Raw genomic sequence first — 17,909 nt, forward strand, 5'->3', positions numbered from 1 at the left:
TTTAAGTTAGGCTCTAATTTGAATGTTTAGAGCCTTGGCTCTATATAAACTTTTTCCTTTAAAAAATTATGTACTTTCACCTTTTCAACCCCTCCATCACGGCATGTTTTTTTTGGTGTAAATTACACAGAGACCACTCTCACCCTCGTGCCCATATCTCTTAGTCAGTGCGTATCCAATATTAGAAATGCCAAAACAATGCCAAACAGCTCTATTAGGGCATTCCGGCAGTTTAGCTTTTTAAGCCATCTGACATTAGAAGTACCAAACTTATTAAAAGTAATTATTAATATTATTTAAATTCTTACAATTTAAACTAGTTAAAAAAATATTTTCAAAAAAAATTCCTAAATTATTTCTAGTTGTATTTTTATTTCAAATATTGATGGAACACTAGGACTCTATGAGAAAGGAGGTGGAAGTGGCACAAAGGAATCATTTCATGCACTATGGAGAGACTGGAAACCTAATCCAACAATCATATCACTAAAAATGGGGGTGGATATGTACCAAATTGCATATAAAATAATATCAAGAAGTGGGTAAATGATTCCCTCATTTATTAAAGGCATGGAATGCGGGAGTCATAAAACAAGGCCATTTCCCAAGTAAATGACCATGTGCAAAGATTGTAAGGAGGCAAGCAACTTTGAATCGTTGATTTTAGAAATTTAAAACAGATGTAGAGAGAGAAAGAAAGAGAAGAGTTAGAACATGGATTTTTTCCAACCTGCCTCGCCCCTTACAGAGATAGACTTTTCGACCCAACCAAACCTGGGAAAGCGATTGATGTCTACGATAATTTAAACACAACTTTTAAACCAAATAGAGAGAGGAGAGAGATATTGCAATTTTAAATGGATGGGCATTGACCATGGGCATTGGATGTATAACATTCAAGAGAGAGAATTAAATTATGAACCCACTTTCCCTAGAGAGAGAGAAAGAAAATTAGTCATTTTACATGGTAGAGAGAGAGATTGCAATTTTACAAGGATGGGTATTTAAGAGAGAGAATGAAATCTTAACCCACTTTCCCTAGAGAGAGAGAGAGAGAGAGAGAGAGAGAGAGAGAGAGAATTTGTCATTTTACATGGCTGAAACTTGCCAAAAATATTGTTCATGTTAGGGGTGAGAGGAGAGATCCTGAAATCCTGCCTTTTCCTTTTGGTACAAAGAGTCATCTACCTCACCCAACCATTGAAAGTGACCTAGGAGAATTTGAACCTCAGAGAGAGAGAGAGAGAGACCCAACCATTGAAAGTGACCTAGGAGAATTTGAACCTCAGAGAGAGAGAGAGAGAGAACTCTCTTTTTGTGAATTTCATGGCTGATATTTACCAAGAGAAATTGGACATTACATAGAGAGAGAGAGTTATCTTTCACACCACAGAGAGAGAGTTTGTAATTTAGAGAGAGAGAGAGTTCTCTTTCACACTACAGAGAGAGAGTTCTCTTTCACACTACAGAGAGAGAGTTCTCTTTCACACTACAGAAAGAGACAGTTTTGTAATTTAGAGAGAGAGTTCTCCTCTTTCTGGAAATTTTATGGCTGGCATATACCTAGAGAACTTGGGCAAGAGAGAGATTGTAATGTGAAGAGCTGAATTTATAATTTATTTGGCTGATACTTTCTAAAAAAAGTTGCATATTAACATAGAGAGAGAGAAAGAGGGGAGCTGAATTTGTAATTTATGTATTTATTTCCTGATACTTTCCAAAATAAAATGTGAAAGAACCCACTTTTTAGAGGGAGGGAAATTGAACCTACCCTCTTTAGAGAGAGAAAGAAGGAGATTGAACCCTCCTTCACTTTAGAGAGAGAGGGTGACAACCCACCTTTCACTTTCTCATTGAGCATAGGCAGCATTAAGGAACTGCCATCCTGGATTCCTGGTTAGCGTTTTCTAGAAGTTAGGGTTTATCACCCTTCATTGTCCATTTCTGTTCTCTTTCTAAACGGATTAGGACCATAACATGAACCAGAAGCTTATTCCATTAGCTATCTCGTTGGGTCTCTCTTCTTCTTCTCTCTCTACACGGAGAGGGAAATCGCACCTCTTCTTTTGTGAAAGAGAGGCCATGATCTTCCTCAACCAATAAGTTTTCTGTAACTTTTTCATATTGGGTTTCAAAAATGGAGTCTTTTGGTGAAAGAAATAATGGGTTTTCGTTGAAATTCTATAGCGAAGGTAGAGAGAGAATAGATGAGGAAGATGAATACCGAAGCTGTGTTGCCGAGGAAGAAGAGTGGAGGGATGCAGAGGACTTCAAAGAAGATGAGGCTTCTGATCATTTCTCTAAGCTATTTTTCAAAGGCGTATCAGATTTGAAAGAGGTTGGATCAAGCCTTTCGGGAATTGGGGTGATCTTGAAGAATTCAATCGATGATTCAGAAATGAAAATTCAGAAAAAGCTCGATTTTTTTGTGGAGGAGAGCGTTGCAGAGCTTCTTGCTTTGATGGATGGGCTCTCCGCTTCACTTAAGATTGGGATAAGAAGGATTCAAGCGTTTACTGATTCAGCGGTCTTGTATGATCAGGTAAATTATTTTTTTCTTTCTTTCTTATTATTATTTTCTTCGCTTTTTATTTTTTTTCAGTGATTATGTTTTTTGACATGGTTGTGTAACTGGAGAAAATTGTTCTTACTATGACCTCTTTTTCTCTGTCTTCTCTATTTGCTCTCTTCACTGGTTGTCATAATTTTGGAAAAGTTATCTCTCTCCATGTCCTTTGCATGTCCCAATTTTTGGAAAAATTTCTTGCTCCCCCTTTCTCATGTTCTTGTCGTGCTCATCACAATTCAAGTAAATTTTTCTTATAATGACCTCTCTCTCTATTCTGAAAGTATGCACTTTCATTTTCACTTTGATATCTCTTTCGTATAATAAACCATGTGATTAAAGCTGTTGAAAAATCAGTGTACAGACTTTGTGTTTGCCTGAACCCAAATTATGCTAATTTAAGATTACTGGTACAGTCCAGTTCATAATATTCTTGATGTTATTCTACTTAAGTTTTAGGAGTAGGGCCTGGGCTTTATCGGTTGAGGTGTTGTTTATTGCAACACTACATTCTAAGTTTGAATCCCACGCTGAACTACCCATTCTAGGAATAATTCTTATTAAAACCTAGTTTCAAGCAGTTCATAGCTTTATATGCGATTTGATGAAGCAGATTTCCCAATCCAAGGAACTTGAGGACCAGCTCTTGATGGCCCTGAGACAAAGGGTAATGGAGCATGCAAGCAAACTCGAAGCTTTCGACCTAAAACTTATCCCCACTAATGAATTCAAGCAACCATCTCGGCTCGCTCGAGAAGCCATTGGTCTAAGGCAATGGCCCGAATCCGAGGACTGTTCAATATGTTGCGAGGAGAAGCAAGCCGATGATATGGTAATTATGAATTGTTCACATAAATTTTGTTCAGATTGTATGATAAAATACATCAATGGAAAATTACAGTCCCCCAAAGTTCCCATAAGGTGCCCCCATGTAGCTTGCAAGCATATGCTTTCAACTAAGGAGTGCAAGTCTTTCCTCCCAATTTCAAGTTATGGGTCATTTCTCAAAGCCCTTGAAGAGACCGGTGCTTATGAGTCAGAAAGAGTTTATTGTCCTTTCCCCAATTGTTCAGTGCTTCTTGATCGACGTCAGAGCTTATCAAATAGAGCAAGCTCATCGAGCCAGTCAGAGGATATGGGCTCTTGTGTCGAGTGCCCAGTGTGCCAAAGGTTCTTCTGTTATGATTGTGAGGTGCCTTGGCATTCTTTGATGAGTTGTGAGGAGTACCAAAATATGCCTCTCGATGAGAGAGATGTTGGAGACTTCACTTTGAATAGGCTCGCCCAGCACCAGAAATGGAGGCGTTGCAGTCAGTGTAGGCGGATGATTGAGCTTACACAAGGCTGCTACCACATGACTTGCTGGTACGTGCAAGAAGTTTTTGTTTTCTATATTGCAGCTTTGAGAAAATTTGTTTGTGTTAAAATTTGGGTAAATTTTTTCCATGTCTGGAAATTTTTGGGTTTCACCGATCGAAAGCAACTACCGAAAGAAAGTTGGGGCATTCTTTATTTTCTATTCTTGATATGGTTTTTTTGTTTTCTTAAGCTCATGAATTGCATGGAGATTGCAAGTTTCTGTGATTTGTTTAGGTTATGTTGGTTCAATGATTCTAGTTTTCTGGTTGTTTGTGTTGATCAAGAGGCACAAGTAAGAGAACTGGCACTGTGCAATGTAAAGTAGCATGATTTAGTTTCTGACTTTTTTAGTAAGGTTTGAAGTATAACTCTGATCTGCAATAGTTGGGTGTGATAGTACATCTTGCATAGTTACGTAATACGTACTAATTGTGAATGTGTAACATGACTTGTTTTTTGTGATCATTGATCAATTTTACTTCGTTCTTTCTTGATAATCATGTGAACGTACGTTATGCTCTGACTTGGCAGTGTAGTTAGTTACTTACGCCCTTTTTATGGCACACTATATACTACGTATTCCAATAAATAGTGAATCTAAATATAATCCATTCCACAAAAGGCGAGTGGACCTTCGCTGGAAGGTCATTCGGTAAAACATGCGAAAAAAAAGAATATTCTTAAGCTGGGATAGGAATTGCTTCTAGAAGAGACATCAATTATATCCTAAGGAGAAGGGCTCAAATTGAATTATCAAATTAGGCTTTGGGTTAAGTAGTAACTTTTAGGGAATGTATAAGTTATTTCTTTTCTAGTCAACCTATTCTCTGAACAAGCTTCATAGGGTCATTTTCCTTCACGTATTTCCTCGGCTTGAACTCTAAAGTTGCATGGCCTGTAATCTAGCATCTTGTTTAATGTTGATACCAAAATTTTAACTTCACTTTCTCAATTTGATTTTTGTTTTCAATGTCATGTTTGCATCAAGTAAGTTGTTTCCTTTTCATAATAAGTAGAAAAATTCAAAACCATCTTGCCTGTGATTTCTTATTAGTGTCCATTCATTTTTAACTCAATGTACCCTTCCGATGATAATCTTATAAAAATGAAACCTGACATCTTGAACTCTGAGAAGAGGGGGTCGAATGCTTATAACGGTGGCTCACCGAGCATTCAAGGCCTTGTCCATACCCTCTGATCAAAGGATAGGAGAGTTCTACGTCTCCACCAAGGCATGGACCTTAGGATAATTAGTTGAATGTATGTTATGATTTGGCAGTCTAGTTACTCGTGCTATATATTCCAACACTAAAATAATCCATGCCACAAAGAAGGCAAGTGGACCTTTGCTAGAAAGTCCTTCTGTAAAAAGAATATTCTTAACCTGGAATAGAAAGTGCGTCTAGAAGAGATACCAATTATATCCTAAGGAAAAGGGCTCAAATTGCATTATTAAATTAGGCTTTGGGTTAAGTGGTAACTTTTGGGGAATACCTTTTAGGAACGCATAAGCTATTCTTTTTTTCCGTTCTACCTATTCTCTGAACAAGCTTCATGAGGTCATTTTCCTTCACATTTTTCCACAGCTTGAACTATAACGTTTCATTGCCTGTAATCTTAGCATCTTGGTCAATGTTGATGCCAAAATCTTATTTCACTTTCTCAATTTCATTTTTGTTTTCAATGTCATCTTAGTATCAAGTAAGTTGTTTTCTTTTCCCGATAACTAGAAAAATTCAAAACCATCTTGCCTGTGATTTCTTGTTAGGATCCATTCATTTTTAACTTAACATACGCTTCTGATGAAAATCTTATTAAGAAAGAAACCTGACATCTTGAACTCTGAGCAGAGGGGCGGAATGCTAATAATGGTGGCCTAGCAAGCATTCAAGTCCTTATCTATACCCTCTGATCAATGGATAGGAGAGTTAGAACTCTCCACCAAGGCATGGACCTTAGGTTAACCATATCGTGAATGGTATGCTTGGAATTGGTATTCTTTACAAGTCGTATATTTTGGAGACTTTTTCTGAAGTATTATGAAATTACAATGAATAAGACAGTGCAAAAAAATGAAATTATACCTGAGAAAGTGACTTGAATGCTAAGAAAAAGGAAGAGAACTTTAAGATCATGCCATAATCTCCATGTATGAAGCTATCATGAGGAAAAAAAAATACCTTGCAAGATTTTCAAAGTTTTGCAATGAACATATCAAAATTATTGTTTTTTAAAAACCTTCTTTTACAAGCAATTCTTGAAATTTTGATGAAACATGTCATTATGCTTTAATTATTTTTAGTTCTTTATGCTTCTTTATGCTTCATTATTCTCGTACTTCTCCAAGGTATCCTGGGCATTGTTTCCCTTCCTTTTTCACTGTCTTAGCAAGTCGTCGACCTCATTTTTTATTTTTCGCATTGAGATTGAGAATGCATTGCTTCCCCAACCACAACACCCATAAAGCATGGTTTTTCAACTTGTGATGTGAGAAAGTTGTTTCTGCAGCCATTGTTAATTCTTGTGCTTCTCCTGTCTTTCCATACCTTTCTTTGATAGTAGTTCTTGTCCATTGTCACTCATACTTGTGATTAGCCATAACCACTTTTTCCCACGCTATACTGATCGACCTCCCCAAAAAAGAGATCTAAGTATTGACGCCAAATGAGCTGTAACATCATCTTTGCATGTGGTGGCTTGCTAAACATGTGGAATCAACAAAGCAAATTTAGTGTCATTGGAATTATACTAATCATATAAATGTTTAAAGTGACCTGATTCTTTTGCTCTCTTTCCCTTTTCTCTGACATGTACATGTTTCAGAAGTTTCTATGCTATATGGCATTCATAAACTGTTATTGAACATTTTGAAGACCTTCTGAGGAAGATAAACTTTTCTCCACTTCATTCTTATGTTTGTTTTCTCTCTCTTGGAAGATTCAAGAGTCCCAGGTAAATGAGACAACAACGTGTTACATTCCTTTAAAGTTTTGGACTAGTGTTCCTGTATTCTTCCTTTAAGTTGACCCTACACTTTTGGTGGATCCACAACAGTCCACATTCCATCCAGAAACTGCATTGAATAGCTTTATCACCAGGTACCCAATTGTTAAATATACATTCTGAGTTATTCTCACATGGTCAGTCCAACAGGTCTAATGAGTGGACATACTAGCATTGCTGCACATGTAATGTATCTATGCCACATGGCTTGACCATGATACCTGTCTCATTGAGAATAGGGGTGGCAATTGGTCGGTTCTGGCCGGAACCGAAAAAAATGTATGGGACCCAGACCCGAAGTTATCGGACCCCGACCTAGACCCGACCAGACCCAACCCAAAAATTGTAAAAAATTAAATATATTTAAATATTATGTTAAATATATACATGTATTTAAATATTATAACTAAAAATATATAGTTATATTTATTTAAATATTATTTAAATAATAACACTATTCGGGTTGGGTCCACATGGACCCGGACCTGACCCACCGGGTCCAATTTTTGGACCCATACCCAGACTTGGGGCGGTCTGGACGTTGGGTCCTGGGTCGTGTCTTGACCCATTGTCCCCCCCCCCCAATTGAGAAGCAACATTTGGGTTAAGTGAAAAGATTGTATACTCCTGCAGGAGCATATCCTAGACCTCAGGTAAAACCCTTCAATGTTATTTGGACCTTAAATTTTGAGGATGTCACCTCCCTGACCTTGGGACTAACCTTGGAAAAAACGAAAATGTCATATGCCCTGTACATGTGCATAAAAAAATAATGTCCCAGATTGAACAAACACTATCCAATTTTCTGACAGTCAGATCTAAGTCTTTAGGAACTCAAAATCTAATTTTCCTACTAATCTCGTGATTCTAAACTGGATTCAAACTTTCAGTTGGAGAAAATCCTCGTAGTAGGTCTTTTGCACGAGGGATTAGATGTACTACAGTATGCTCCCACGGGAGCACACTATACACGCTCTTGATTAACTGACTTTTGTAAAACCAACAGCCACTTTGTTAGAAGATGACAGAAATCCACGATCGAGAATAAACAAGCAGTGGTGCTTGCCCAGGGTTATGGTTTTGATTTGTTTCTTAATTTCCAAAATTTCAAATTTTTTATTTTCCACATTCCATGAGATTTCCCATGTAAATCTATACTTTTGAAAACCTCCATGAAATTCTTGTAAAATGACTGAAATTGAGTATCTGCAATATTAACAGTAGTCGTAGGTGGAGTTGCCTGACCGAGTTAGGGGATCCATCTGATCACATTTGGGGAGCACCTTCACCAAATCAGGGGCCAGTGCGCTAGCAAGAAGGGTTAAGGAGGTGATGGTTTTCATTGTTTTCTGTGGTCAAGAAAGTTTTTTAAGATCGAGGCAGGTGATAGATGGATTAGGGCTTGGAAGTGGCTATTCATATTGAGATATCTCCACGACATCGTTGGATACACCCATTCCATTTCTTCATTTAAGCTCCTTCAATAACTTTGTCACTGGCAAAAAAAACTTGGCAAAATCCTTTGTATGGTCTCGCTACCACCTTTATCAATCCAAACTCCTTGATGTCTATGGAATCAGAATGATAACATGGGCAAGGAAAAATCCCAACTTCTTGAAAGACTACTTGGCTTTGGCACCTTCCTATTTCATTACTCTTGAGTATGTTCCCCTGTTGAAAGTTTGAACTTTTAACACTCCCACAATCCCTGTATTTTCTTTAAGGTTTGGGTGGGCAAAGTCAACTCAGTTCCTCTAATACATTTGGTGAGGCCCCTTCCCAGACTAGTTATATTAAAAAGCCCCAATGTTGATTGTTGGAAGCCATGGCAAAATAGTTCTGTTATATTTTAAGGATTTGGGAATTCCATTTTGATTAAAGTAAAAGCAAGAAGATATGGAATTTAACTCTTACTAGAAAGAATGGTTAATGCTCTTGAACATTTCTTGGCTTTAAGTTGCCTTAGTGGATATGCCATGGCAAACTGAATTTTGTGTTTTTTAGAAGTATTGCGAATGGATTGATTAGAACAAAATGCGATGCAGGCTGAACCGAATGGATTGATTTGAACAAAATGCAAGCTACTCTGAATGATTTACACAATTTATCTTTTTTTGTTGATGTTGAACTGCTGTGATCTAACTGATTGGAGTTCCTAGACTCCCTACCTAAGTCTGGAGTTTGGATTGGACGCCCACCGTACACATCTTTCTATATTCAATGCACCACATCTTTCTAGGTTCAATGATACTCTTTTCTATGTTCAATGCACCAAATCTTTCTATGTTCAATACACCACATCTTTCTATGTTCAATGCACCACATCTTTCTATGTTCAATGATACTCTTTTCTATGTTCAATGCACCACTTCTCTTCATGCACCACATCTTTCTATGTTCAATGATACTCTTTTCCTTTAATAATCTTTTTGGGTTTATTGCCATTCCAGGTGTGGGCATGAGTTTTGCTATGCATGCGGTGCTGAGTACAGACACCGGCAGCAAACTTGTCAGTGCGCATTCTGGGATGAGGACAATATTATCGTTCCCAACCAAGAGGAGACCATGGACCCATGGTCTCTCGATGCCTATTTCGACCACGAGAGATCTCAATGCTCTCTTCTCCAACGCTTCCTTACTGAGGGATTCTCTCTCGATGTTCACTGCCAACCCCCATCCCCACCGTCCGACTCTTTCTTAGACACAATCAAGGACCTTCACCAGTTACCATGGCTCGAAAGGTTCGTGTCAGTTATTAGCGACTCGTATGATGATTATGCATCTTAATTAATATCTCACATTTTGATACTTTCCATTATAGTGACGATTATGCATCTTAAGGAACAACCACCTTTCAATCTTCCCCATCCATAAGCTCTCCATTTGTTGGAGGGCAGCTATCACACCCTCCATAGGGTTCGAATTTGTCTTAAATTCAGTGCCATGGGGATATGGTTATCATGGATAATTTAAGTAGGTGAAGAAAAATAACATGTTTTTCTGAGGTTTGTAATTGTCTAAATATGGGCTGTGCCTGGCCGTAGAACCCTTTTTGACGGTACCATGTATGACAAATTCTCTCTCCCATCTCTTTTGCTAATTGAGATTATTACTGTAAATGAATGGGATTTCAAACTTGCTTGTTCATTTGGGTCACCATTGCAACCATGGATGACAAATTCTCTCTCTCATCTCTTTTGCTAATTGAAATTATTACTGTAAATGAATGGGATTTCAAACTTGCTTTTTCATTTGGGTCACCATTGCCAGCATAACTCTCTCTCAAATCACACACGCACTGTATGGGTTTGAGATGTAATTGAAGATTTCCATCTCTCTCTCTCTCTCAAATCACACACGCACTATATGGGTTTGAGATGTAATTGAAGATTTCCATCTGTCTGTCCTTCAAGGCCTAAGAACACTGATCTTTATTACAAAATTCACCTGCTGGAAATATTTGACAAGCAAGCATACCTTATAAATTTTGGTCATGTTTGTAGCATAATTCACTTAAAATAAACATAAATACAGGACAATGGCTCAAGCGCTTGGCTCTCAAAATTCATACATATAATCGCTTCACGTGCATGTGAATTGTGTACATGCCTGTGAATTTTATTCAAGAGTTCAATCCCGGAGCTCGACTAAAAGTCTACATGTATGTGCAACCTCAGTGTTGGGGCACAGGCACTTCCATTTGTTAAGTACATGAGTGCAGATCAAAGAAGCTATTATTAACTCGAGAAGAACCTGAATGTGAAATGGGATTCGAAACCGTAAGAACCAGCGTCATTTATCTATTTTTATATGATTGAGACAATATAAAATGACAGCCACCAATATATATAAATGTTGTTATACTGTTTATAAGAGAAACTCTGCGAAAATCATGGAAGCCTCGCTACCACAGATTATGGAGGAGCACCAAAAGAGGGATTGCCAAGAAGATAAAACAAGCAAATCTTAGATTTCCAAAGCATTTGATAAACCTGTCTCATGCCATGTTTTTAAAAAAAAAAATTCGCAGGAATTTGACAAGAATGAATCCAAGGTTCTCTCATTGCCTTCTTTATCATTGTTCGCAATAATTTATCTAAATCTAAATCAGTAGTGATCCAGCCATCTGGAAATCACCAAACCCAATTAGGGCTGCTGCCAAGCCCAACCCGAAAAAGGCCCGAAATATTTTAGGTCAGTGCCTAAACTAGTTATCATTGAATGAAATTAATGTAAAAAATAAAAACCTTTGAATAGAAACCCAACGATTGGGTCACAAGTAGTCGTGATGACAATCTAAATTGAAATCAATCCGTATAAATTTGATTTCAATCTAAATTGAAATCAATCCATATAAAACTTCATTATAAACACATTTTATAGAAAAAAGTGAAGTGAGAATAAAAAGGAACAAGAAAAATAAAATATTGGAAAATGCCACTGCTGAATTGTGATTCCATCTATTTTACAAACCAATCTGCAATTTCCTCTTTGGATGGATATGGAAACCAATCTGCAATTTCCTCTTTGGATGGATATGGAAACCAATCTGCAATTTCCTCTTTGGATGGATATGGAATAGAAAGAGCAATAGCCGAGTTGCTATTCCATCTATTAACTAACAGTAGAAATCTAAAAAGAGGCACAACCTGCTCATTGTATTGGAGGTAACAAACTAACAGTAGAAATCTATATAGGCTACATTAAGCAACTAAGGCAGAAAATTGATGAAACGAACTTGCATGTTGTTATCTGAGATCTAAGAGGTTCTCATGTCAGTCGAAAGTTTGATATTCCATGCTCCCAAGCTTTCACTGTGACAAGAAATTATGAAAAATTTTGAATGTATAGTACAATTGCAAGAGGTAGGCCCAAAAGAATATGGTTGGAAGTAGTGAGAAAATATATGAGGACGTATGGCCTCACTGAAGGTATGACCTTTAATAGAGCACAATAGTCAATCAAAATTCGTGTAGCCAAAGGCTCTTGATGATGATGATGTATATTCCAAATATATAAATCACCTATTTTGAAGTACAGTGCAGTATTATCATAGAGCACTTGTTTTGAAGTACACAAGTAGTATAATCATTAGACAGAGAACAAAACATGATTAGCACTCACCTTAAAAGTGTTTATATTATGTACATGAGCAATGCATACGCAATTATGAAAGTGAACAAAAAGAAGGGACGCAGTTTCAAGCAACAACCTTTCCAAAGTTTTGAACAACTTTGAGTTTAGAAAAACTGTAGTTATGTCCCTTCACTTTGATTACAATGTTGCTCCTAGATTGTCCAGAAAAATCACCTAGAAAAATGAAGTGAAATCTACACAAAGGACAGTGTCCAGGTGTTCCATAGAAGGCCCAGGGACAGAGGTCAAGTGGGCTACGGTTGAGATAACTAGATGATACCCACCTCCAAAAAGTATTTCCTACCCTTAAACTATCCCTATTCTATGGGCATCTGCTTCAGCACCTGAATCATGGAGAGAAAAGACCACGCAGCAGCATATTATTTGAAGTAAGTTCTGCATTTTTGTGTTTATGATGTTGTTGAGTTATTTACCAGTACAATGAGAGACGGTTAGGGCGAGAGGAAGAGAGAGGCCTCTGAAAACTTCAGAGTAACTAATTTGCATTAAACTCTATGTGTAAGCAAAAGGGACAAACTTGTATGCACCTGAATAAATCAGACGTGTAACCTGCAGTAGACTTTTTTATATGTAACATGCAGCTTACTTGGAGATGTATTTACCCGAACCCCCATGATGCAGGATCATAGGAAGAGCACAAACTGCAAAGATCTAGTTAAGAGACTTCAGTCTCTCTCCCTGATGGGTAGAAATAAACTTTAGATATATCACACCTTAAATATATCTCCCCCAATTGCGAATTTACTTTCAAATTGTGATTATTGTAGTTGAGGTGTTCAACACATCAAGCCGTCAAGTACAACAGCAAACAAATCCATTAAATTGCTAGAGCACAAGAATAGGATATGATTAGGACAGAGTTACAGTCAACAATACTTGCATGAAGGACTAGAAAAGAAATTCTTATAATTGCAGAAAAAATCAAGTTTTACAGATGTTATAAAGATGAATGAGGCATAATCTTCTTGAACATGGAAAATTTAAGTAAAATAAACCTAGTTTATTTACTTCTGTTAAAGACTTTAAACATGTCCTGCAAGGAAAATAGTAAGCAGAACCCACAATTTTTCAAGAAGAAATTACTTCAAACTGAATAAATTGGCTGCTTTGTTATAAAAGACAAATGGACATCAGAAAAAGACCATGGACATTGATGTTGAAACTTTTTACAAGATATATGCCCATTGTGCAAAACCATGATACAAGAGGCATGCCATTACATATTAAAGAAAAGGTGAGGACTGGGGTATATGCAAAAAAGAATAATATGGGCATTGTCATGTCACCGAATTCAATTACAAAGAGTACTTCAGAAGTTGACTCAATGTGCTAAGAAGGCCTCTTCATTTCAGCAAGACAGCAACAAAAACCACCAAACTCATTTTCTTATTGCAGTGATGTAAAACAAATTCTCACGCCTGACCAGTGAATCCCCTCTTGGAAAACTCTGCCATCAGCTATGAAATGAATGTTAAAATCTATATGTGACTCCGAAGTCCAAACATACTTGATGCTCTGAGCATTTTCTTATCTTGTGGTATGGTGAAAGGGACACCGAACCCAAAAATCAAACGTAATACAGTAATGATTGAAAGAATAAAGAGTGTCAAGCACGACCAGTGAATCCCCTCAATTGGAAAACTCTGCCATCAACTATGAAAGGAATGTTAGAATTTCTATGTGACTCTGAAGTCCAAACATACTTGATGCTATAAGCATTTTCTTTTATCTTGTGGTATGGTGAAAGGGACACCAAACCCAAAAACCAAAGGGTTGAAAGAATACAGTAATGATTGAAAGAATACAGAGTGTACACCAAAATTCATCTTGGAGATCTCTACATTGAAACCTCTCTCAACAGGAGATGCTATTGGATCCATAGCTGATAGAATTAAGGCTCAAATCAGACATATTTGTCATCCATCTCTTGGGTTCTCCAAATGAACCCTGGATATTATATGCATAAGAGACCCACCTCGTGTCCATGTCACAACTTCTTGAAATACCAGATTTGATCAATTTTTGGGTTCTCTCAAGCACTATGAGACCAGAAAATGTAGAAAAACTATTACCCACAAAAATGTCAGCCCCCAAACATACTTCATAGTCAATTGCAGATTGTATAAGATATGGGTACTTCTTGTAAATTTCCCATACCCCAAGCCTCTTCTTGTCAATGGGAAAGAGACCCTCTTTCCAACCACTCAATATAGAAGAGTCTTCCAATAGGTCATCAGCCACTGCCACATAAACCACCACTGGAGTTCTAAGACCAGGAATATTGGCCACCCTTTCTCTAATCTCCTCTTTACTACTGCAAATATGGGACATATTCGACCTTGCTTCCATCTTCTTACAATGGATCATCCAGTCCTTCTCCACCCTCATATGAACGGCAACATAAGGTGTCATTTCAAAAGAAGCATTTCTTAAATGATAATTTTTTTGGGGGGTCTGGCTTTTCAATTTCCCATTAGAACCCACTGCTCTGATCTTGGTTACAACCCTTTTAACTTCATCTAATATCTCATCAACTAAAACCAAGCATTCAAAAACCTTGGCATAATCCTTCACAGGCCAGTGATCATGCCAAAGGAAGGGGTTCTTTCCGACTACCTTAATGACTTCATAATCATCAATCGAACTCTCTCTACACCTCTGTAACTGATCCAAATCTCTCTCTGCAGTCCACTTCCTTCCGCTACCTTTTATAAGCACAAATGGCTGAGATTGGTTAGAAAGATCTGAGAATCTCCCTATCCTAACAAACCCATTACACTGTGAATTAAATTTGTCGAAAGAAAACACCTTGTCAAAAGAAACAGGCTCCAAAAGATTTGTTTCCTTATAAAATAAAGAATTACTGAGGCTTGGCATTAGAAGGGTTCGATTTAGCATCCTAGCTGTTAGGCATGCCCTTGCTAAAGCAATCTTCTGATTGTTTAAACCCCAAACTATCTGAGGGACCTCCAAGAACTTATCACTCCTCAATATGAGAGAGAAATCATTGAGAGAAGAACTGGGAACCCAGTAAAAGTACTTATTACTGATAGCTTTTAGTTCCAGAAAAGGTGAATGGTAAAATACTCCACAAAGAAGAGCAATGGATATTAACAGTATAAATTTCGAGATTATCGTTCTCATGCGAAAGCTGGAAAATCTAAAGCAGTCAGTTATCAGTCTATGCATCTTATATTCACATGTTCCTTTCTTCTTAACCCGAAGACTGAACTCTCTCTTTTATGGGCTTCTATTTCTCATAAGACTTGCACGAAATGCAAATCCTGAAAGAGAAAAAGAAAAAAAAAAGCATAAGTTTCTCCTGAAAAAAGAATCCGAATAACCCACTTAACAAGCATTAGCAGAATGAAGCAACCAATGAATTATTAGTTCTAGATTCAACAAAACAAGATAAACCCACAAAATTATCTTTAAGAAAAAACAAAATTTTCTCCAAAATAATCCCAAAATACACCATGAGTTTCCTCCCTCTTTTTTTTTTCCTGATTTTCCAAAACTGAACCCATGCACGCCTAGAAAACCAATGAACATTCCTTTGATAAGAAAAAAGACCCATCAAATGTTTCTTCAAGAAAATTCAAACAATCCAATAAAATCAATGAATATTTCAACGTAAAAATCAACTAATTTTCTCATCATTCATACAAACATGCAAGCAGCTAATACATCTCCTCCCCCCATCCAAAATTTCCAATACCCCATAATCCAAATCAATTGAGAATAGCATATGAGAGAGAGAGAGAGAGAGATTGGCTTAGATTGTGATATAAGGTACCATATACAAATAATAAATGTGAGAAAACGAAAAGGGAATCTCATCAAACAAAAGCTGCAGCGAATGTTTTTACCAGTACCAATTATAGTGGGATCTGCAACCTTTGAGAGCGTCTGGCATAAAAATGTCAATATGATTTGTACAAAGAAAGATATCTTAAAGGCCAAAAACCAGATGCAGGCCAGCTTGGTTCAGAGGAGAAATGACTAAAGTAGCCTCCTACTTTTTATAAATTACTTTTTTAACCAGTGTCTTTCATAAATGCTTTAAAAGTTTAAATGCCGGCCGAGTTTGTGGATTTTGGACGGCACGTCTTTTGGTGAGACGAACTGGCCGTTTTGGTTCGCGTGAAAACGTTCTCTAAAAAATATTGTCACATGGAAAATGGAAAAATTCTTTGATAGGTCAAAGTGTGAAAATATTTTTTATCGATTAGTTATCAATTGGTATGAAAATATGCATTAAAATCGATTGATATAAAAATAATCTTTCACTTGTCTGCATGACAAAAAATTTTCTCCAGGCAAACCAAACATGCTAAGACCTATAGTCATCGTAAGGAGAAGTAGTGGATGAGTCGACCACTCCCCTGTTTAACTACCGCCCTACCTCTAAAGTTCATCTTGATCATTGGATTAAAAAATTTAGGATTAGGATGATCATGAATATGAAATTTTTTATTAAATGATATTTTTATTTTTTCTGCCAATGACGGATTTGCATAGTTCCTTTCATTGAAATTGAATTTTTTTAGCTGGATTCGAGCCTTATTTGTATATAGCTGCAGCCTTATGAGATACATTATTAGGCTTGGACAGGTCATCAAAGTGGCGAGTGGTCTAGTCCAGTCAAAATCAATTTGACTGTCGATCGAATCGGTTTGACTAGATTTTAAAATTTTTTAAAATATGAATAATAGTTTGAAAATACGTAATATATTAGAAAAAAATTTGTTTAATTTGTTTGGCCGGTCGAACCGATCAAAACTAGCCAATCAAAACTGGTCAAACATTGGTTTTGATTGATTTTTTATTAAATCTATTTTTTTTTTTAATTAGATTGGTCAATGCACAACCACGAGTCATGTTTTGAGATTGTCAAGGAATTAGGGCATTTTGACTATTTTCTCATTCTTGAAAATGTCTTAGAATTGAGGAGCGATCGTTCAATCAAAATTTATTTGTTTAAAAACTCAATTCTTCGCTTAAAGTTTTTAAAGTGGCTCCCAATATTTGAGATTACAAAGGTCATCCTAGCTCTTTTTTTGCAAAGAAGCTCGTGTATATTGTTTGAAAAGGGGCTTAAAGTAGGGGTGGATTGGGTCAAGTCTTCCCACCTGGTCGGTGGGATGACTCAAATCGGGTCCATGTCCGAGTCCATGTGTTGGACCCAACGATTGTTGTGTCCTAACCCTGCTTCTGGTCCAATTTGAACCCTTATCAAGTAAGGTTATGTCCAGTCGGGTTGACCTGACCCGACCCAATATAAATATGTAAAATATATACAACATGTATACTATATTATATTTAAAAGAAATTTTTATTTTTTTTACATTTCTAGATTCGGGTCCAGGTCAATCTAACCTAGGTCTTTATTGGGCCTAGGTCTAAATAACTTGGACCCAACCTATATGTGAGTCCATGTGAACTTAGTCAGGTGAGGTCCCGATCACAGTCAACTTGGACCTAACATGTTGCCACCCTATCTTTGGGTAAAAGTAATAGAAGTTGTGGGCCCCACAATGTGACGTCTAATGTTTTGTTTTCATAAGGTCCTAAGTTAACACTAAATGATAAATAAAAAAGATTAAGTATAAATTACCCCACAAGGGTACATGGATGCGATGATCGACGAAAAATGTTGTATGGTGCATTTTTATGCAAACAGCACGCTGCAGGTCTCATCGACCGTCTCTGGTTGCCAAGGGAGGGTTGACGGGAAGCGTGAAGCTACTCGATTCTCAACCATCCTTTGTTGATAAAAAACCGTTAAGGAAATCACTGTATAGTGCAAGGTTCTTTGTATTAT

The 17,909-nt window shown here is 37.1% G+C and overlaps 2 protein-coding genes across 4 annotated transcripts; one reads left to right on the forward strand and one right to left on the reverse strand.

Moving 5' to 3' along the window:
- The first annotated feature begins 1,956 nt into the window (after positions 1-1,956).
- Positions 1,957-10,075, forward strand: LOC18443088 (RING/U-box superfamily protein). 2 transcript variants are annotated; one of them, XM_020672890.2, is made up of 4 exons: positions 1,957-2,542; positions 3,180-3,931; positions 9,379-9,669; positions 9,750-10,075. In XM_020672890.2, the coding sequence occupies exons 1-4, from the start codon at positions 2,138-2,140 to the stop codon at positions 9,766-9,768; spliced, it is 1,467 nt and encodes a 488-aa protein (XP_020528549.1). In that variant the 5' UTR covers positions 1,957-2,137; the 3' UTR covers positions 9,769-10,075. The 2 variants fall into 2 exon arrangements, with proteins under 2 accessions (XP_020528549.1, XP_006853350.1); XM_006853288.4 differs by having other exon boundaries at positions 9,379-10,075.
- A 3,140-nt stretch (positions 10,076-13,215) lies between these two features.
- On the reverse strand, positions 13,216-16,010 carry LOC18443089 (O-fucosyltransferase family protein). Of its 2 annotated transcripts, none has more exons than XM_020672713.2 (2): positions 15,961-16,010; positions 13,216-15,369 (listed from the first exon to the last, which is right to left on the reverse strand). In XM_020672713.2, exon 2 carries the CDS (start codon positions 15,272-15,274, stop codon positions 13,940-13,942), a length of 1,335 nt encoding a protein of 444 aa, XP_020528372.1. In that variant the 5' UTR covers positions 15,275-15,369; positions 15,961-16,010; the 3' UTR covers positions 13,216-13,939. The 2 variants fall into 2 exon arrangements, with proteins under 2 accessions (XP_020528372.1, XP_006853351.2); XM_006853289.4 differs by having other exon boundaries at positions 15,955-16,010.
- Positions 16,011-17,909: the final 1,899 nt, after the last annotated feature.

Source organism: Amborella trichopoda, chromosome 2 (assembly GCF_054954075.1).
Source record: "Amborella trichopoda isolate Santa Cruz 75 chromosome 2, AtrichopodaSantaCruz75HAP2 v2.0, whole genome shotgun sequence".
Lineage (NCBI taxonomy): Eukaryota > Viridiplantae > Streptophyta > Magnoliopsida > Amborellales > Amborellaceae > Amborella > Amborella trichopoda.